Below are 20,978 nucleotides of genomic sequence, written 5' to 3' on the forward strand. Positions count from 1 at the left end.
ACACCACACACCACACACACACACACACATACCACACACACACATCACACACACACACACACCACACACCACACACACCACACACACACACACACACATTGTTTTCTTGCTGTCAGTGGGTAAGAGTACCTACCACTTAGCTGAACGGGCTGAATTCACAAACACACACTTACACACACACACACACACACACACACACACACACACACCCCTACACCTAAATAAATGAACAAACAAATGCAGTTTAAGTGATTGTTGTGTTTTGTTTTGCTTTGTTTTTCAGAGCATTGTTATCTGCTCCAAACACTTGGTCCTCAGGTCCCAGCTTTCCCAGTCCCGGACTTACAGCGTGTGTGATGGTTCCTGACATATTGTTTCCTCTTTGGGTAGCTTCCATCCTCTTTTCATAGCAGCTGCACCACTCACTACAACAGTTACAACCCCCGCTCACAAACATTCATTTCAGGGTGTTTGATGGTAGCTGCTAGGCTTGCCCTGAAGGGATTTCTTTTTTTTTTTTTTTTTTAATTTTTTTTTTCGGAGCTGGGGACCGAACCCAGGGCCTTGCGCTTGCTAGGCAAGTGCTCTACCACTGAGCTAAATCCCCAACACCCCTGAAGGGAGGCCCTAACATTCTAATATTCAGGCCCAATCTGCTCTTCTAACTACAGGGACGCTTAGGAACTATTTGAGAACTCCATTATTTTGCTGCTTGTAGTACACTTTGACTTGAGCTCTTCTGCAAAGACTGCGATGTTCAGGGGTCAGTGGCTTTGAAGATCACGCCACAGCCCTGCAGCCTCCTGACTGCAGGTGTGTCCTCTGGATGTTGTGTCAGGCTCCACAAACTTGGGAAACTAGTTTCTTGTTCTTGTAAAAACAAACAAACGGGGACAAAAGCAAAATTAAATTTAAATATATCCCACAACCTTACTCCAGATTTCAGTGTGGGAGTGCACGAATGTTTGTGTGTATATGTGTATCGTGTGTATGTGTTTGTGTATGTATGTATATATGTATGTATGCATGCATGTATATATATGGTTGATGTTGGGCATCTTCTTCCCATCCCACCTCTCCATGCATCTAGGTGTACTACATGTGTCCCCGGGAGGACAGAAAATGTCACTGTATTCCCAGAACTGAAGTTACAGAGGGTTATGAAGCCCCCCTGTAAGCACTGGGAACTGGATAAGGTCTTCTGTAAGGAGTAAGTGGTCTTTAGATTTTTTCTTTTCTTTTTTTCGGAGCTGGGGACCGAACCCAGGGCCTTGCGCTTGCTAGGCAAGAATTCTACCACTGAGCTAAATCCCCAGCCCCAGGAGTAAGTGGTCTTAACTGCTGAGTCACCTGTCCAGCCCGTTCGTCTTACTTGTTAAAGGCAGGGTCTCTTGCAGAGCATGGAGCTCATCGAGTTGGCTGGACTGGCTCACCAGTGAGCCCACGGCCCACCTTTCTGCTTCCCCTGTTGCTCGGGTTACAGATATTCAGCGCTGTGCCTGGGTCTCGCCGCTGTGCCTGGGTCTCACGTGGCTGCTGAGGAGCTGAGCTCCGGTCTCTGTGGTTGTGCAGCAAGTACTTTACCCACTGAGCCGTTTCCCTGAGCCCTTCAGTTCTGTACTCTCAGTATCTGTGAATGATCGACTCTTTCAGTCTGAAATCAGCGACGTTGTTCAGAATATGAAAGTAAAATGGGGGTAAGTAGTTGTCTCAGTAAGATCATCCTCCAAGGGAAAACCCTAGGAGGCTCCACACATGGTCTTAAGTCCTCCAGCACCACAAAGGCGCTACTCAAGGAGCTTCCTAGAGTCATTCCCAAGTCAACCAGATTTGACTCTTAGAAATAAACTTTCAAAATCAAGCCTGCCTGAAAGGACAAAGGTCTGTCATTAGTGGGTCTGTCTGCTTACTAAACAGTAATAGTGACAATTACTCACAGAGCTAGGTAGCGGGTGTTTCCCACACACGCTAGGATATCCCCGAAGCCCACTGGCATTATTCTCCTTTACATTAATCAATTAACTAATTAATACATTAGGTTTGAGAGCTTCCGTAACTTGTTTATGAAATATTGAAATCTGAACTTGAGTGTATCAGAAACCCCAAACCAGGCTTTACCACTGTGGCATGGCCTAGTGTACGTAGCATACACTTTACATCATTCTAAGAGCCCGATTGTAAGCTCTGAAATAGCTGTGGGACTTAGTACATGACGCGAGAGCATAATAATGTGAGAGCAGTGGGTAAGATGTGACTATGTTATTCAGTTTTTGTTTGTTTTGTTTGTTTTTTGTTTTTTAATTACTTATTTATTTCATGTAATTGAGTACCCTGTTGCTGTCTTCAGACACATCAGGAGACGCAATCAGATTCCATCACAGATGGTTGTGGGCCACCATGTGGTTGCTGGGAATCGAACTCAGGACCTCTGGGAGAGCAGTCAGTGCTCTTAACCGCTGAGCTGTCTCTTTTGTTTGTCTTGTTTTTAAGTAGACAAAGGAGACTAAGGATAGAGGTCAATTGGTAGAGACTTGCCCAGCATGCAAGAGACCCTGGATTTTATCCCCAATTGCAGAATAAAGAGGGAATGGTGGTTTCGTGGCCCTTGGAAGGTGAAAGCAGGAAGATCAGGAGTTCAAGGCTGGTCTCTGCTACATAAGACCCTGTTTCCAAAAGTAAAAAAAAAAAAAAAAAAAAAAAAAAAAAAAAAGTAAGAGATAGCTCACTCACTCTTTTTCCTCACTCTCACTCTTCCTTCCGCTCTTCCACTCTCTCTCTCTCTCTCTCTCTCTCTCTCTCTCTCTCTCTCTCTCTCCCCCTCTCTTCCTCTCCTGGCTTGACACGATAAAGCTACAGGAGACTCTCACTCTTTTTCCTCACTCTCACTCTTCCTTCCGCTCTTCCACTCTCTCTCTCTCTCTCTCTCTCTCTCTCTCTCCCTCTCTTCCTCTCCTGGCTTGACAGGATAAAAAAAAAAAAAAGAGAGATAGCTCAACAGTTGAGAGCATGTACAGCTTTTACGGAGGACTGAGTTTGCTGTGTGTCACCCGGTCCAAGAGGCTCAACCACATGTAAATCCAGCTCTAGGGCGTCTGACACCCTCTTCTGGTCTCCATGGTCACCTATACTCTCCAACACAAGACCACACAAAGATACTCATGCATTTTTGGAAATAAAAAATAAATCTTAAAAATGATACAAAGTAGAAAAGACAGGGGGTTGAGGTGTGTGGCTCAGTGATACAGTGCTTGCCTAGCAAATATGGGGCCCCGGGTCCTAACGCTAGCACACTAAACAAACAAACAAAAAACACTTAGAAAGAGAAGTTTAAAGGCAGAAAGGATTCTATACCAAAAACAGGTAAAACTGGAGAATCACAAGACATGAGCCCTGACTCCAAGTTATTAATTATTACTGGGTGACCTTGGCTAAATCTATTTCCTCAAATTAAATAGGAGATATTACTTACGAGGAGATCTGGTGCTGGCTAGTATGTCAACTTGGCCCAAGTCAGCATCATTTGGGAGAGGGAAACTTAATTGAATAAATGTCCCCTTCATACTTGCCTATGGGCAAGCCTGTGCTTTGCGTTCTTAACTAAGGGTTGATGCAGTAAAGTCCTGCTCACTGCGGGTGGTGCCACTCCTGGGCTTGGTGGTCCTGGATGCTGTATTAAACACACACACACACACACACACACACACACACACACACACACACACACACACACACTCTGACCAGCCAGGAAATAGTAGTCCTCAATGATCTCTGCTTCCTGCCTCCAGGTTCCTGCTCTGACTTCCCTCAGTGATGGACTGTTAGCTGTGAGATAAAATAAACTTTTTTCCTCCTCCCGCCTTCTCTATTTACCTCACAGGTTCATCACGGGAGGCCAATGGGTACATATGAAAACTTTTGAAACACTGTGGATAATATACACGGTCAGAGGAACTCTACTCCTGTCCGGTGGTGCAGTAAATACACGTTCAACTTGGTTTAGCATGCAAACACTATTCCTCAAAGCAACACCATGTCCCAAGTCATTAAAGGTCCCTGGCTGAAACGGAATAAAAACATTTTAGTAACACATCTTATCCAGGAAACAGAAATACTTGGGGTCGACTGGAACTAAGAACAGGAAGTCCAGAGGGAGAAGAAAAAAAAATCATATAATAAAGAAGAATCTAGCCAGTCTGGGAAAACTGACTCAAGCCTATGCTAGGCCAGCCTAGACCACATACAAGTGAGGTCCATGTTTGTCTGGTCTACAAAGTGAGACCCTGCTTCAAGACAACCTAAACAAAAATGTAAATTAAAAGTCAGTAGTTACTTTTTGTTTCTCCACGAATTTATATTCTGAGGTTTAGAAATTGTTCGAACTCATCTAAATTATAAGGCGAGTTTGGACGCAACAGAGCCAAGGGTGCTGTTGTTTTACACAGGGTTAAAATGAAATTGCAAAGTAGATTGACTTTTCTTAAATTTTAGGGTAAGTAGTGAGAGAGTCCTAATGGATTTCCAAAACCACACTCCTCTCTCCCACTCCCCCCTCCCCCCACGCAATCCGGAGGATTCCTGGAACTTGCTAAAGGCAGTTAGTGACAAAAGCTAGATTTCCGTCAGCGGCTTTAATTAAAGTTAGCTTTTAGCCTGTGCCCTCGTCATGTGCCAAAGATTTAGATCGGGATTAGCAAACGCTAATCCACGTGTAAAGGCTCTGTAGGCTCCATACGGTAGCCCCCCCTGTTAGCCCGCCCTCTTTAAATGTACGTTTCGACTCCTCTGGGTTATCCTTAATTAATTTCAAGAGCTGTGAACAAATTCCCATCGTTGGTGTCTTCTTTCATCAGCCTAACTTTTAAGCAGGTAACCCACCAAAGTCTGGCCTAGCACAGCAAGCTCTGCACAGCCCCTGATCTCGCTTCTGCTCTCAGAACAGGGCCCTTTCTGCGCTTAGTTCTCACACATTAAAAACTTAATTAACTTGAAGCAGAGTTAAAACGTCTCCCCACTCCCCGAAAGTAACTGCTAATTCTAGGGCTCTCTAAGATGATTTTGAAGCCACGGCTGTATCTGATGAGACCAGAGAAGATAAGAACATTCTCCAAATGTGGGTGGTAGTTGGGGGGTGGGGGTTGTCGCCATAGGATGCCTCCAGGGGCGCTGACAAGCCTCAGAAGTAGGAACTGGGCTTCCCTGAACAGGGCCTGGGCGGGTGAACAAGGCAGGGGGATGGGCAGGGGGCCATCAGGGGAGAAGTCTCCGGCCTTTCCACATCTCTCAACACCATCCCTCCACCCCAACCCCCTCCTCCGTGCAGAATCCTCAACTGGCCCGTAGGAGGGAGAAGGGCCCCGGGGGGCTGGCCGCGGCCAGGAGGATTGGCCTTTGTGGCCCGGTGGCCGGCCGTGGCGCGCAGGCCGAGGGGCGGGGGCTTGACCCCCAGGTGCATTGTCCGGCGGGGCCCTCCCCCTGTCCCCGGGGTCGTCCAGGCGATCTCAGCGTGTCCCTCCGCCAGCAGCTCCGACCTCGCCGTGCGGGGCCCAGGGGCCAGATGTAGAAAGTAGTCCCCGGCCGGCCAGGCTGTCCACTGCGCCGCCCTCTACAGCCTCCCTCCGCCCCCGGCTGGACGCGGCGCGCGTGGTCCCCGCGGCCTGGCGCACTCGCGGGGCTCCGTGCGCCTGCAAGCGGCGCGTCGCCTCGCCACGCCGGAGCAGCGGGTTGCAGCAGGAGCTGCGGGTCCAGGAGAGCAGCGGGAGCAGCGGGCGCGGGCGAACAGCCCGGGAGCATGCCCGCGCAGCCCCGCTGAATGGCGCCTCCCGTGCGCCCGGGGATGCTGCCCCTGCTGCTGTTGCTGCTACTGCCGCCGCTCGGCTCGGTTCCAGGTGGGCGCGCTCCCCATGCGAGTGTGCGCGACCGTGCGCGGGGAGGGGGACGGGCTGGGATGCCCGGGGTGGTGTGACCGGCCAGGATTCTCTCGGGATGCGCGCTCTCAGCGCTCCTCGACCGAGGCCGAGTCTCCCTGGAGCCGCTGTCCACTCGCCCTGCTCATGCCATTGTCCGAGCTGCAGCCAGCTGGGGGCTCCGCGCTGCCTCCCCGGCCGCGGCCGCACGTGGTTTTATTTATATTGTTTCCTGAGTGGCAGACTCGCCACGCAGGGGGGCGCCGCGGTTGCGCGCCGTTTCCAGGGATTGCAGTGGGGTTCCTCCAGGTCTCACCCGGGCCGAGCTGGGCGCTCCGCGTTTCCGCAGCTCCAAACTGGGCAAGAAGATGGGAGGATGAAATTGCAAAGAGAAGGAGCTTGAAAGTTGTATGGCCCATTTGTGTCCCAAGAGAGCCAGGGAGAAAGGTGTCTAGCTAGAACTTACTTTCTGCATGTAGGTCTTTGGGGTTCCGGCTAGAGGTCCCTGAAACCTCCAGATTAACCTTGCACAAACTTGCATGAATTTATTTATTTCCCTTTCTGCAGTTTCTTCAAGGACAGAAAAATGAAAAGTGAATATATTAGGGAAAGGAGGGTCTTTGACGAAAGGGGCTTGAGTTATTCATTTGTAAGTTACAATCAGTGGTTTCTCTTCCTCCTCTTTTCTTTCATTTTTTTTCTTTCTTATCTTTTTTTTTTTTCCTGGAGGAGTTAGTTTCAGTTAGTAAGAGAAAGGATCAAAGTGGGATGCGGCTCAGAAACACAATGGGCGTCTTCCGGAGTAGTGCGTGCTGCACGGGGCTGTTGGGGTAGCCGCCCAGGGCAGACCTTAGGGGAAGTCTGCAGACTCAGACTCTGAGGTTTTCAGGATCAGTCTTGATCAGAAACAAATGAATCATTGCTAGGTATATGTAATCAGGGCCTCGAACTGACCAGAAGAAGTGTTAAAACAAATCTCTCACCAAGACCCCTAATTTTTTATTGGCTCAGTTCAACATGCGACGGCAGGAGGCGACGAATGCTTTATTCTGGGGGACTTTAGGGCTTGTGTATGATTGGATAAAGCATTTCCTCTGCTCTGATAAAAATGTGTATTGGTTGATTAAGCAATCTCCTATCCCTCTTAGACAGTAAGGACCAATTAGTCACGCATTTTTTTCCCCAACAGTTGGTAGCACTAAAACATTGAAATAAAGGTTTCCTAATCCGATCACCCACTGAGTACAAGCGGCGAGTTACCAACTTTTCAAAGTCTATTGTGTGCCCTTTAAATACCTAGCTGGCTTGGCAGAAATGAAGTAAATGGATTTCTTTTTAAGGAGAGGAGACAGCATCCCTGCTGTAAAAGGGCAGATAGGAAAAAAAAAAATGCAAACTTGTAATTTGTCACTAAAGATAAACGTATTTCCCAAAGGAGTAGGTGCCGGGGGTTTCTCCAAAAACACTTCAAGAGACAAGGAAATAAACTCGCTTGTTCACAGAGTTGGGAGTTTTGCTAATGATTTCTTGTAAAATTAGACTTTTATGACCTAACCCTGTTCAAGATCTTTTTGACAAGCTTGTAAAAGTAGCAAAACGACCTGTGCTAGTAGGTTCTGATGATTTTGGGTCTCTGGCGAGAAACCTGAGAACCAAACTTTTAGGCTGCATAAAAGGTATTAGAATCTTCCCGTGTTTTGAGTTGTTGGAAGGGTTTGTGGTTATTAAGGTCCTTGGAAGGTGACCATCATGGCTGGAGAAACTGCCTTCTACCACGAATAGGTGTTTTTACAGTTGTGTGCTAAATTATTTTATACCTGTAATTCTGGATATACCTCTTTTCTCCCTGTTTTTCCTTTGCAGGAGTGTGGAGCTTTAGCGAACTGTTCTTCATGAAAGAACCACAGGACGCAACGGTCACAAGGAAAGACCCAGTCTTCTTAGATTGCCAGGCCCATGGAGAAGGTCCCATTAAGGTCACCTGGTTGAAAAATGGAGCAAAATTGTCTGAAAATAAACGGATCCAGGTTCTATCTAACGGCTCTTTATACATCAGTGAGGCGGAAGGCAGGCGGGGAGAGCAATCGGATGAAGGATTTTATCAGTGCTTGGCTGTGAACAAATATGGGGCCATTCTTAGTCAGAAAGCTCATCTGACATTGTCAAGTAAGTGTTTAAATTCTTCTTGGTGGTTAACGGTTTTCATTGTTAGAATTTTCTTTTTTAAGCTGACTTACGAATAGCACTAAAATCATGCACACATTAAGAATTTCACCAGAGATGATATTAGCTGGCCCTAAGGGAGGTATGCAGAGAAATCTATGCATGAAAACTTGACTGGTTGGGAAGCAAACTCAAATTCGACTTTGAACACAGCGTAAAGGGAAACCTAACCAGGTAGGCCTATCCACCTTCTAATGTCGCTCACTGTAAGAATAACGTGGGGAAGTCTGCCGGTGCGAACAAAGCTGCTGTAAAATTTTTAACCTTTTAGCAATCACCGAGTGGAAACAACCACAAATAAATCTTTCTGCTGTGTGGCTGGCTCTCGAGTGCTAAATCTTTCTTACAGCCCAACCTTCCATCTCAGACTGCCCTTAGATCACCCATGTTGCTTTGTGATTGCAAGAGAGGGCATTGGTTAGTAACTCTCCGGCCTTTGAAGTAGTTCTAGTCTTTTCCAGTTGGGAGGAAAAGATATTGCAGCTGTTTCTGTCTTAGGCCTAATGGAATTAGGTCAGATTTGCTCTTTTGTTTTGTTTTTGTAACTTTTAAATTTTGCATTTATTTATTTATTTATTTATTTATTTATTTATTTATTTATTTATTTATTTTGTGCATTGGTATTTTGCCTGAATGTACATTGGTATAAGGGTGTCAGATCCCCTAAAACTGGAGTTAGAGGCAGCTGTAAGCTGTCATGTGGGTGCTGGGAATTGAACCTGGGTCCTCTGGAAGAGAAGCCAATGCTCCTAACTGCTGAGCCATCTCTCCAGCCCCCACATCTGCTCGTTTCTTACTGAGCAAACAGTCAGCGTAAGTGATCCTCTGGATGGTGGTTAACTTGGCAACGGCTTCAGGGTGTCAGGGTGGGCCTAGGACAGGGAAGGGAACTCCTGAAGGTCACCACCTCTTCAGGTGACCAAGCAATATTCAACAAGCAGGGCTGGTGGCAAGAGCGTTCCAGTCTAGCCATGTTGTTAACCCAGAAAGGTCAGGTTCTGCACTGTACACACACTGACCCGTTCATAACGCGTTCGACAGGAAGAGCACATTCTTGAGATAACCACAGAGGCTTCAGGGAGTGGTCTGTCCAAGGTCTACACAACAGAAGCTTGGAAGGTAGCGTCAGAGATTCCCAGGTGACTTTAGCTACAGCTCACTGGAATGTTTCTGCTGTGCTTAGAGAAGTCCTTGGTGTAATTTGCGCAGTGGGGATGAGTCGTGGAAAAGAACTGCAAGCAGAGAAATATTTGTGTTGAAATATTTGTGGCAGATTAGAGATGCTTCCAAACCTAGCCCCACCCCCACCCACCCCGGACCCCTACTAAAGAACATAATAGTGAAAAGATTTCTAATAAACTCCATCCCCAACATCCCACCCCACCTGCTGATTTCCTTTGGCTATGGTCACTGGGCAGTAATCCTTCTTCATTGAATACTGGTTTTACCTTATAGATCCACTTTGAGGAGAATGTGCATTTTAACCTTACGCTCTGTTCGTCTGAGTCCTGTCTAATGTACAATCACTGAGGGATTCTTGTGTTTGCATCTTTCCAGATTCGTGCTATTATTTGCCTTTTCAATTTTGTCATGCCAAGAATTTTTTCATTTTGATTTTGCCACACCAAGGCACTGTAGCGTGGGTTGCTTTTGTGGGGAAGAGGGTGGTGGAGGCGAGTGGACAGAGGACTTAAAGACAAACGTTTATCAGGACCACCCTTGTTTCCAGGACCTCCTGAGACAGACAGGTCCCATAGCTCACCCAGCTCTGACTCCTTACATAAAATTGGAAAGGAAGCAAACATTAGGACCAAGGGCTGGGTTTGTGGCACAGTGTTGGACATGTGTTTGGCATGCATGGGTGTCTGGGTTCAGGCCCAAGTCCCCAAAGCAAATCTGAAATAAAAAACTCCAACCAATCACACAAAAGGCTTTTGCCATTTTATCTTCACATTTTTGTATCTTTAACATTTTTATTAATAATACATAGACATTCATCACTTTGCAAAGTATGGTGGGGAAGTAGATGACCTCATCTTCTTATTATAAATATAAATTGAAAAGTCAGGTGTGGTCCATATCTGTGATCCCGTCATGTGGAAGGCTGAGGAGGGTGGTGAGTTAGGTCTAGGCCAGTTTGGACTATATATCAAGACCCTGTCTGATCCATCTCACAGGGTCTCACAAACAAACAAATCCCCGAGGGTTAAGGGTTTAGAATATTTCTTGCTTTGGTTGGGGACTGTTACGGATTTATTTATTTATTTATTTATTTATTTTTGGAGCTGGGGACCGAACCCAGGGCCTTGTGCTTGCTAGGCAAACGCTCTACCACTGAGCTAAATCCCCAACCCCCTGTTACGTATTTAAATCGAGAAGCGAACAGCAGATTTAAATTTAGATTACTCTTTAAAAATAAGAAGGCTCCCAGTGATCCTGGATTCATAGTTTTGATGTTTAAGAAGGAGTGTCTTGTGACAGGGGCTCTAATCACTCTTCCTGTGCAGATGTTATCCAAAGTGAGCAGGAAGACCAGGGAAGTATTAAGTGGGTGTTCTGTTGGTGTGTGTGTGTGTGTGTGTGTGCGTGCGTGTGTGTGTGTGTGTGTCTGTGTGTGTTATTCTTCCACTTAGTGATAGCACCAGGGCACAGTGTTCTTTTTGTTTTCTTAGGGGTTTTATGAGCCAATGCATCCTTTGGTTTAGTGGTAGTAGCCTTCTGGAATCTTAAACTTTAATCTGTGACACTCTTAACATCTTTTTGTTTTTGTAGTTTGTTTTTGTTTTTTTGTTTTAACACACAGGCTGAGTCTTAGTTTCTGAATTTAGCAGGCTAGAATCAGAAAGTTGCACTCTGGGCTAGAATTCCATTATTCATGTGTAAATTAGGAATCGGCAGGGTTAAAAGGTTAGACCCTGGCCAGGGTGAGGTTTACCCTGTGATAAAGAGCAGATGACCCTCATTCATTGGCCCCAGCTTTCATGTGGCTCTTCTGCAAAGTTGCTTATTGCCATGAATTGTTCTTGAGGAATGCAGAAATTCCAAAGGGAGCTGGCCCTTCCTTAAGTGTCACTATGGGACCTTATCTCCGGGCACATCGGCACAAGGCTCTTCCCTAAGGCCTGGAGGCTTGGCTTTCCGGTTGTTCACCCAAGCACAAAAGAATGTGTCTAGCTTAGTTTTGCTAAGGCATCCCTTTTTAAAAAGGAAAACATAGGGTTAACATAATATATAGCTATTTTTTTAAAGTAATCCTTTGTATCGATAGCCATCTCGTCGACCCCCTTTTTATATTTTCATGTAATTAGAAAAGGGGGGAGTGGTATGGGGAGACCCCTTCCTACTTGCATAGAATAGTAATCAGAACTTTAAAGTAGGGCCTACGAATGTAAATATGTTAAGTTTTAGTACATCAGAATTTCACCTACTTGAGTGCTAAGTCTTCCTTATATAAACACTGCGATTAAAATATTTTAGGAATACCGAGTAACCAGAGAGCTGTATTGATGTTCCTTGTGTCCTTAATGCTGGCGTAAGATAAATCTCAGAGGAAAGCGTTACTGTGCTAAAACAGTCTCATATTTCAACAAGTTTAAATTAAGATAAGGGGAGTAAAGGAGGAGGCGGGCGTGTTCTGTGATGTGTAAAAGTCTGGCCATCAGTGAGGATTGAACAGGAAGCTGTCTGTTTGTTTCCTTTCCATAAAAGGTGGGAATGGGATCCTCTGGCTGGCCGGGACACGGCACAAATCCGTTTAGGGTTTTCATGATTTTTCTTTTTAACTAGGGCAAAGGCTTAAAAAATGAACATAGAATTCCCTTACCTTTATACTGTTTTTTTTCTTAATTTTTCTAAAATTTGAGATTAATTTCAGCCTCAGCGGAGGGTGTCTAGGTGAACATTTCTATAACTTTTTAGTGCCTAGAATCACTGTCTTTGGTAGGCCGCGTTATTCTTCCCAGAGGGAAGTGCTGCTGGTTCAGTGTGGCACTTTGCATTTTTGTTTCGTGGCTTTAGGTTTCCGCCTTAAAGAGTCCTTCGTAATTTATTACCCAAACTTTATTTTGAAATGTAAAGGACATCAAAAGCATTTAAAATAATGTTTGAGAAAGGGAATGGCGTGGCGGAGGAAAAGAGAATAAGAGTATAAAAATATCGCTCAGATAGTTGGATTTTATCAGAGATCTGGGACCCCAAACTGGCAAAGTTTTCCTGCAGTGTCCTTGTTACAGCGGGGTTTTGCCTTCGAGGGCAGACACAAAGACTTACAACCACCTGTTCCCAGACAGCAGCACTAATGTGGAACTCTGAGCCAATGGATGTGGGAAAAAATAAAGGGAATAGAATAGGTATTTAGAGAGACCAATATGACAAACTGTCCAACAAAGCCTAGTGCTGCCTCCTGACAGCCTAGGAAGAGAGAGGGTGGTTTGAACTAACCTGTTTAAGTTCTGCCAGATGGCCGGGATTCATGAAGTGAGCTGAGTAAGAGCTGCAGGCTCCTTCTGCAGGCTTCTCCAGGGAGGCTTGGCTCTCAGGAGCTTTCTGCTTAAGGTCTGCGGATCAGGGCCCTGATAATCTCTGGGTCAGAGAACCAGTTTTTCCTCCTCTGTGTGTGATTCTCTTCTCATTTTATGCCACTTGTAACACTATCTCCTTCTTTTCAAAGTTGGTAGATTTTTTTTTTAAAGCAAAGCAGGCTCCAACAAGGGGGTAGAGTTCTCCTTTCCTGAAGACAGACAGACAGACAGACAGACAGACAGACACACACACACACACACACACACACACAGACAACACACACACAGACAACATACACATACACATACACACACATACACAGACAATACATACATACACATACACATACACACATACATAGACAACACACACACTGACAACACACACACAGACAACACACACACACAGATAACACACATACATACACACACAAACACACACACAGACCACAGACAACACACACACACATACACACACACACACTCTCTCTCTCAGACAGATAAACAGACACACACACCACATTAATGTGTTTTTTTTTATTTCTGCCCATTTTTAAGTGAAACCTTGAAAGGGTCCTGGATCTATACCCTTTTGGTCAACTGTCTCTGAGATTCTGAAGAGCAGTCTTCACAGTCAGGGGTTGTTTGTACAACCCCTGGGGATCTATGCTCCCTTATTTAACAGCTAGGCCTGTTAAGGAAGCACATAGCAATTTAAGAGACTAACAGAACACTAATCTTTTAAGCAAGGCTTTAGGTTTAATGTGTATTTCAGCCAACGAGTCAAATCCATTTGACGTTCCTTGCTGGCCGTATTTTAAACTACAGTTTGCAGACGTGATCTTTATCTTATAGCCAGGGGTGCTCAGCTAGAATCATTGCTTTTAGCTAGTAAACTGATGGAGACTTACTTGCAGAATAATCAGTCACGTCGAGTCGTGATCTCTCTCTAAAAAAAAAAAAAAGGTATATTTATTTTTATTTTATGTCTATTTGTGAGTGCCTGCCTGCATGTATGTGCCACATATATGCATGGTACCCCCAGATGCTGCTGGATCCCTGAAACTGGAGGGTGTTTGGGACAGCTGTGAGCATCTTTGTATGGGTGTTGGAAACTGAACTCTGGTCCTCTATGAGAGTAAGGAGTGCTCTTAACTGTTGAACCATCTCTCCAGCCCTGATGCTTAAATTTCCTAAAAACGACTTTGATGACTTAGTTTAAAAATAATATTAAAAATAACTCAAGTAAGTCTATTTTACAACTTTTTGAGTTTAAATTGTCTGGCCCCTTCATTATAAAGTATGCTTAAATTCATAACTTATGCGTTGGTAAGCGAGAAAGGAGGCAGATACATATGCTTAGCCTGGTAGCGCGCTCAGCTTGAAGGGGGACATAGTGTCAAACAGGTACAGTGCTCCACAGTTTCTCCGGAGCTGCAGAGCTGCGGTGTCCTGAGGTGCTGCTGCTGTGGTTTGGTGCTGCGGTGGAGTGGGTGCTGCGGTGCTGCGGTGCAGTGCGGTGCGGCCGTGCTTTGGCGGCTCGCTGTGGTGGTGCAGTGCTGCGGTGCAGTGAGGTGCTAGTGGGCTGGGCATGCGTGGTGGCGGTGGGGGCCGGCCCCCTGGCCAAAATCTCTGACTCTTAATCTTACAAATTTCTTTCCTTATTTTTACATTCCTTAAGAAACCTAGGATTCCTAGAGTCTGCTTTTGATGAACCTTAAAAACCCAAATTCTTACAGACTATGCAGATGACTAGGCGTGGATTTAAAACGTTTCTTTTTGTTTGTTTGTTTGGTCAGTTTCTGGGAGGCTTGCCCTTCCTGAACGTTTGTAGGTGTTTGCATCGTCAATGTCGGCAGCAGTTAGGTGAATCGGGTTGATGAAGCAGTAGACTGTAGGGATTGGGGCACTGCCCAGGACCCTGATTTCACATGGCATCCTCTGGTTAGTGCAAGGCGCTGTGGTAAAGAGAATGTCTGTGAAAGCTTACTTTATTTCGCTGCAGTGCTGCTTTATTTCGTGAGTAATTTGTTGAAAAAAGGTTTTTCTGCTGGTGGATACCATTTCTCAGAGTTCCTAAGCTTTGCCACAGTTGGCGCTTTGAGCCAGGTAACGCCTCACTGTGGTACGATCTGGTGCGATCTGGTGCGATCTGGTGCCTTCCATGACGTGTTGCAGCGTCCCTGGCCTCTTCATCCCTCCCAGCAGCCACAACCAAAAACCCAGACAGCCTGGAGGAAAACGCCTACTCAAGAGAGTCTCCTGGGACATTCTGCACACTGTATGGCTTGGCTGTGTGGTAGCTGGCGTTGGTGAATGGTCAACACAAGTCTCCTCCCATAAGTCAGCAGGACCCAACATTGTTGTTTGAGGCAGATGCCTTTCTGCTGGTAAGGATATGAGCATGGTAGCATCTTGAGGGTACCGGGGTCAAGTAAAGGGGAAGGCACTGAGCTCAACTGGTGGTTACCAGCACACAAGGAGGTTTGCAGACAAAATGTCAAGTGGTTGTTTTTTAAAATATTTGCTTTAGACTACTTATTAGTGGCAGGAAAGGAACCCGGTAGATTTCAGCCTTCGTCTTGAGAAAGATGGCATGTGTGTTGTGTGTGTTCATATGTATGCCTGTGGGTGCATGTGTGTATGGAGGTCAACATCTAGTGTGTTCTTCATCCTCTTCCCAGCTGTTTTTCTGGGATGTAGAGACTCATTGAACCCCAAGTTCATTAACGCAAGAGTATGGCTGGCCATGAGCCCCGGAGAACATCCTGTCTCTGTCCCCTGGTTCTGGGTTACAGTGCCTGCCTTTTATATGACTGTGGGAGGTCCTCATATTTGTGCAATAGACTCTTTTGCTCCCGAGAAGAAAATTAAAGTAACTTGGGTAGTATCTAATACACCATTTTGGACTTTGTCCATGGGAGAATTAAAGTCAAATACAGATAATTTAGATACTTGTATTTTATTTATCTATGTTTATTTTTATGGGACCAGGGATTAAACCCAGGGCCTTCCCCATGGCAACTGAGAGGCATCCCCAGCTAGACTAGGACTATTTGTTTATGATTTATTTTTATTTTATGTGTCTGAGTGTTTGCCTGCATGTGTGTGTGTGTACCATGTGTGTGCAGGGCCCTTTAAGGCCAGATGAGGGTGTTAGAGCATCCAGAACTGTGGTTGTAGGCAGTTGTGAGCTGGCTAGGTCCTCTGCAGCAAGTGCACTTAACCATGGAGCCATCCCTCCGGGCCCTAGTTTTAAGACTCTAGGACGGTGTAGTGTTAATCTGTCTGGGACTGCTCAATCCCATAGGCTAAGATGCTTTGAGAGTTTGCACATGTGGTATACAATTTTATAAATATTGGTGGTAAATTCTGATGTATATTGGTTTAGCATTTTACCTTATTTTTGATTCTGTGTTTTAAAAATAAAGTTAAGACTTTCTCTTGAGCTTTGCTAATGTATTTGTGTGGAAACAGATTATACCGCTGTCCTCAGAATCTCTTAATAATGATGGGGTTTAGTTTCTCCTAGCTTTCAGTCTGAATTAGAGTGAGTCTCTTTGATTGGGTTTAAAGTTATTGAGATTAAAATATTTACCTCAAAGTGGATTTAGAATAGAAAAAAATGCTTTCATGTTAGTGGTGTTGTTAAAAAAGAAAGGAAAAAAAACCCTAAAACCCAGGGGCACAGCTTTTCTTAAGATATTTAGCCAGCTACTGTTTTCTGAATAAGTAGAATGAACTTTTAAAAAATTATGTGTGTGTGTGTGTGTGTGTGTGTGTGCGCGCACGCGCGCGCGCGCGTGGATGCGCTTTCAAGCATGTGTGCACATGTGGAAATCAGAGAACCTCTTGTAGGAGTCCGGTCTCTCCTGCCACCATGTGGGTCCGAGCTAGCACTCAGGTTACCAGCGGGTGTCTTTACCCATGGCGTCACCTCACTGCTTAGTTAGTTAGTAATGTCTTTAACATAATTTTAGTTGAGGAACTACTCTGACTAAAGCTGGTGTGATGGCCAACAGTGTTTTTGAAGTTATCCAAGTGATAGGATATGACTTTATTTTTTTTCCGCTTCTTTCTTTTTTTTTTCTTTTTCTTTTTTTCAGAGCTGGGGACCGAACCCAGGGCCTTGTGCTTGCTTGGCAAGTGCTCTACCACTGAGCTAAATCCCCAACCCCATGACTTTATTTTTTAATTTTAATTTTTTTGGATTTTTAGTTTATATTTTTATGTACAAATGCTTTGCCTGCCTGTGTGTCTCCTTGTGTAGAAATTTTTTTTTATGTTCAAAGAGTTATCAAATCTACAGTATAGAAAAGGGAATATTACAGAAGTGACACTAAAATTAAAGATATCCCTCTATTTTGTATGTATCTGTGGTGTGTGAGCATATGTTGGGGCCAGCAGTTAGTGTCAGGTTTCTTTTGTTGTTGTTTTTTATTTTTTGTTTTTTGCTTTTTTTCCCTTTCACTGGATTTTTTTTTTTTTAAAGATTTATTTATTATACATAAGTAGACTGTAGCTGTCTTCAGATACACCAGAAGAGGGCGTCTGGTCCCATTACAGAGGGTTGTGAGCCACCATGTAGTTGCTGGGAATTGAACTCAGGACCTCTGGAAGAGCAGTCAGGTGCTCTTAACCGCTGAGCCATCTCTCCAGCCCCCTCATTGGATTTTTTAAATTTACATTTTAAATGTTATCTTCTTTCCTGGTTTCCCCTCCAGAAACCCACCATCCCATCACCCCTCCCCCTGCCTCCATGAGGGTGCTCTCTCACCCATCCACCCACCCCTTCCCACCTCCCAACCCTGACATTCCCCTACACTGGGGCATTGAGCCTTGACAGGACCAAGGGCCTCTCCTCCCATTAATGCCCAACAAGACCTTGTTTTGCTACATATGTGGCTGGAGACATAGGTCCATCCCTGGACCTGGAGGTCTGATTGGTTGGTTGATATTGTTGTTCTTCTTATGGGATTAGTGTCAGGTATTTTTGACTATTCTTCCACTTGTAAATTGAGACAGAGTCACTCATTTGAGCCTGCAGGCACATACTAAATAAAGCAACTAAATAATTATTTACAATAAGTGGAATAAAACAGGGAGATTCAGATAAAACCTGCCAGGGCTAGAGAGATGGCTCAGTGGTTAGCCACTCACTGCCTTTCAGAGGACCCCAGTTTTATTCCCAACACTGGTGTCTGGTAGCTCACAACCACCTGAACACCAGCCCCAGGATAGTGATGCCCTCACACATACACATGTGACATGTGTGTGCATGTACACACACATGCATGTTCTCATAAAAAAGAAGAAAACAAAACAAAAGGGGCTGGAGAGATGGCTCAGCAGTTAAGAGCACCTGACTGTTCTTCCAGAGGTCCTGAGTTCAAATCCCAGCAACTACGTGGTGGCTCACAACCATCTGTAATGGGACCAGACGCCCTCTTCTGGTGTGTCTGAAGACAGCTACAGTGTAGTTATATATAATAAATAAATCTTAAAAAAAAACAAAAACAAAACAAAACAACAACAACAAAAAAAAACCAAAGGTGAAACACAAATGACACTCATGTTTGTGTGGGTTTGGGAGCGCCTCGTGTCCTTCCTTTTCTGTCTGTCAGTCTCCCTGTAGAACAGTAGTGACTACTGCTTTAGTTTGTGTGCCTTGGAAAACAACAATAACAATAAGAAAGTTGTTGAGTGTTTTCCACCATTATTCTTTATTTGAGATGGGGACTCTTACTGAAGCAGGAGCTTGTGATTGAGGGAGAGGGCACTGGGGACCTCTCACCTGTCTCTGTCTCCCTTGTGCCGGGATTGCAGGTGAATTGCCATCCTTGCCCAACATTTTTGTTGCGTTGAGGCTCTGCACTCTGCCTCACTCTTGCACAGTGGTGGATTGCTATTTTTTCTCAATTTGACACAAGTTTAGAGTCATCTGGGTAGAAGAAACCTTAATTGACAGATTGCCTCTTTCAGATTGCCTCCAGGCAAGTCTGCTGGGCATTTCTGGGTTAATGATTGATGTGAGAGGGTTCTGTCCATTCAGGCGGTGTCACCCCTGGGCAGGTGGTTCTGAGTTTTATAAGAAAGCAGGCTGAGCAAACCAGGAGGAGCAAGCAAGTAAGCAGCACTCCTCCATGGCCTCTGCTTTGGTTCCTATATTGAGTTCCTTCCCTGACTTCTTCCCATGATAGAGATCTAAGAGTTGTAAGATGAAATAAACCTTTTCCTCCTCAAGCTGGTTTTCGTCAGTGTTTTAGCACAGTATCAGCAAGCTAACGCCGACACAGCCTGGATGCTGGTGATTTTGGTTTGAGTGATGTGGTAAATGGTATTGCCATCAGCTGAGCTAGAGAATATAGGGAAAAGGTCATATTTGGCTTGGGAAATGTTAGTGTTATGTGTCTAGCATGGCTTGCATTGAATAGTAGGTAGGAGTCTGGTGAGATGTGTGCAAGCTACAGAGATGCTTCTGTCTGTCCACGCTGAGGGTCCTAGAATTACAGTTACTCCTGGCCACAGCTGGCTTCTTTGTGTGTACCGAGGATTTGAACTCTGGTCCATATGCTGGTGTGGCATGCATTTTACCAACGGAGCAATGCCCCAACCCTGCCTTGTAAATGGCAAAACCATACTTCTAAGATGTAGTAAAATAGTATCTTTGAATTTTTTAGACAAATAGTTTATGGCAGTGGCTCTCAACCTTCCTAATGCTTAAGACCTTTAATAGAGTTCTTCATGATGTCATGACCCCTAACCATAAACTTATTTCATTGCTATTTCATAATTGTCATTTTGCTACTGTATGAATTGTAATGTGGATATCTGATATGTGGCCCAAAGGGGTCACAACTCAGTTAGAGAATCGCTGTTTCAAGGTCATGTATGGGCTCATAAAGGGAGCGGTGGGCTGGGCAGTCACTACAGTATTGCCCTTGCTTTTGATGTTTCTTGACCCTTCCAACAGTTGTCATAATGATTATCAGAAATGTAGTTAATGTCATGTACATAGCTAAACTGCCATTCTATTTTATGTTGCCTGAATGCAGTCCCTGGTCTGCCTGGGGGAGCCACACTATTTAAAATGAATGCTGATGGAGTCTGTGAAGCCACTACCATGAGCCCAAGGAAAGAACCTCTCAACTCCTGTTTTGGATTCTGTAACTTTTGAACCATTCAGTTACTCTGTTTCACTCTGCATCAGAAGCTTGTAGCTGTGGTAGGGCACTGGTCTGTATGCAACAGACTATTGCTACAAAGACTGTTGTTGGAGCGATGGCTCAGTCAGTGGTTAAGAATACTGGCTGCTCCTTCAAAACATCTCACACCCTGTCTGTAACTCCAGTTCCAGAGAATCCCACACCCACTTCTGGCTTCTGTGGGCAGACTCTCAGGTCGGCAAAGTGAACATATACTTAAAATAATACAATTTTGAAAAAAAGCATATACCCCAAAGATTTCAGTGTGAAAGTGTCTGTTTATAAAGCCAGTTTTCTGTTTGTGAAGTTTTTTTTTTTATAAGAGATTTGAGTCAAGAGAGACATATTGTTACAGTTGCACTGTTATATTTAAAAAGACACAGAGAAAAGTTGTGTTTAAGAGAGAAAACAATGTAGCCAGCAAACTACAGAGATGCTTTTGTTCACCCCCAAGGGGACTGGAATTGCAGGTACAAATGACCAAGCTGGCTTCCTTAATAGTTCCACGGATTTGAACTCTGGTCCCTATAGTGGCATGGCATGCCTTTTACTAACAGAGTAATGCCTTAGCCCTGCCTTGAAACTACTTCTTACGTGGCTAGACACTTTTCTACCTGTGATGGTGGAATTATGCTTTTCTTTAAATGTAATAAAACAAACTTAACAGAACAGCGTTGGTCTCAGGAAAAGACTGAGCAGTGCTTGGCTCTGGAGATGCATTGTGTCCCACTCCATAATAATGGATGGGATTAAATGAAATGATTGATTTCTGCTTCGTTATTGACACGCATGTATGAGCGGTCGCTTTGACACCTTAGCAGAATGTCAAAGGTCATAACTTTCTTTCTTTGGGAGAATGAGAGCTTTCAGTTGGCTGATCCCAGCAACTACACCCTGGACCTTTTGCCTCTTCTGTCTTGCATAGAATTGCTGGAGTGATGGCTGAAATAAACATCTCATAAATCAGCAGGAGAGAGCCTTTTTTTCCTATGGCTCCTCAGAGTGGGTGAGGACCAGCAGAATTCAGGCCGAGATAATGCTATGCTTTCCTTGGATTTCAGAAAACAAAAAAAACTTTGAATAGTAATGGTCCGTTAGAATGTGCCAGCTTGTGTCAAAAGTGATTG

General features: G+C 44.8%; 1 protein-coding gene across 4 annotated transcripts in view; it reads left to right on the plus strand.

Moving 5' to 3' along the window:
- The first annotated feature begins 5,747 nt into the window (after positions 1 to 5,747).
- Positions 5,748 to 20,978, plus strand: part of Prtg (protogenin) — a 109,507-nt gene continuing 94,276 nt past the window's right edge. For 2 of the 4 annotated variants that reach the window (XR_010053966.1, XM_039081517.2), the window contains exons 1-2: positions 5,748 to 5,885; positions 7,767 to 8,069. Coding sequence is in view for 3 of the 4 variants with exons in the window: in XM_039081517.2 (XP_038937445.1) it covers positions 5,810 to 5,885; positions 7,767 to 8,069 (379 nt within the window). In the remaining variant the exon portion in view is untranslated. Of the gene's footprint in view, positions 5,886 to 7,407; positions 8,070 to 20,978 lie in introns of those variants that run through there. The other 2 variants (NM_001037651.2, XM_039081518.2) reach the window with 2 other exon arrangements.

The sequence above is a fragment of the Rattus norvegicus genome, chromosome 8 (genome assembly GCF_036323735.1).
Source record: "Rattus norvegicus strain BN/NHsdMcwi chromosome 8, GRCr8, whole genome shotgun sequence".
NCBI classification, from domain to species: domain Eukaryota; kingdom Metazoa; phylum Chordata; class Mammalia; order Rodentia; family Muridae; genus Rattus; species Rattus norvegicus.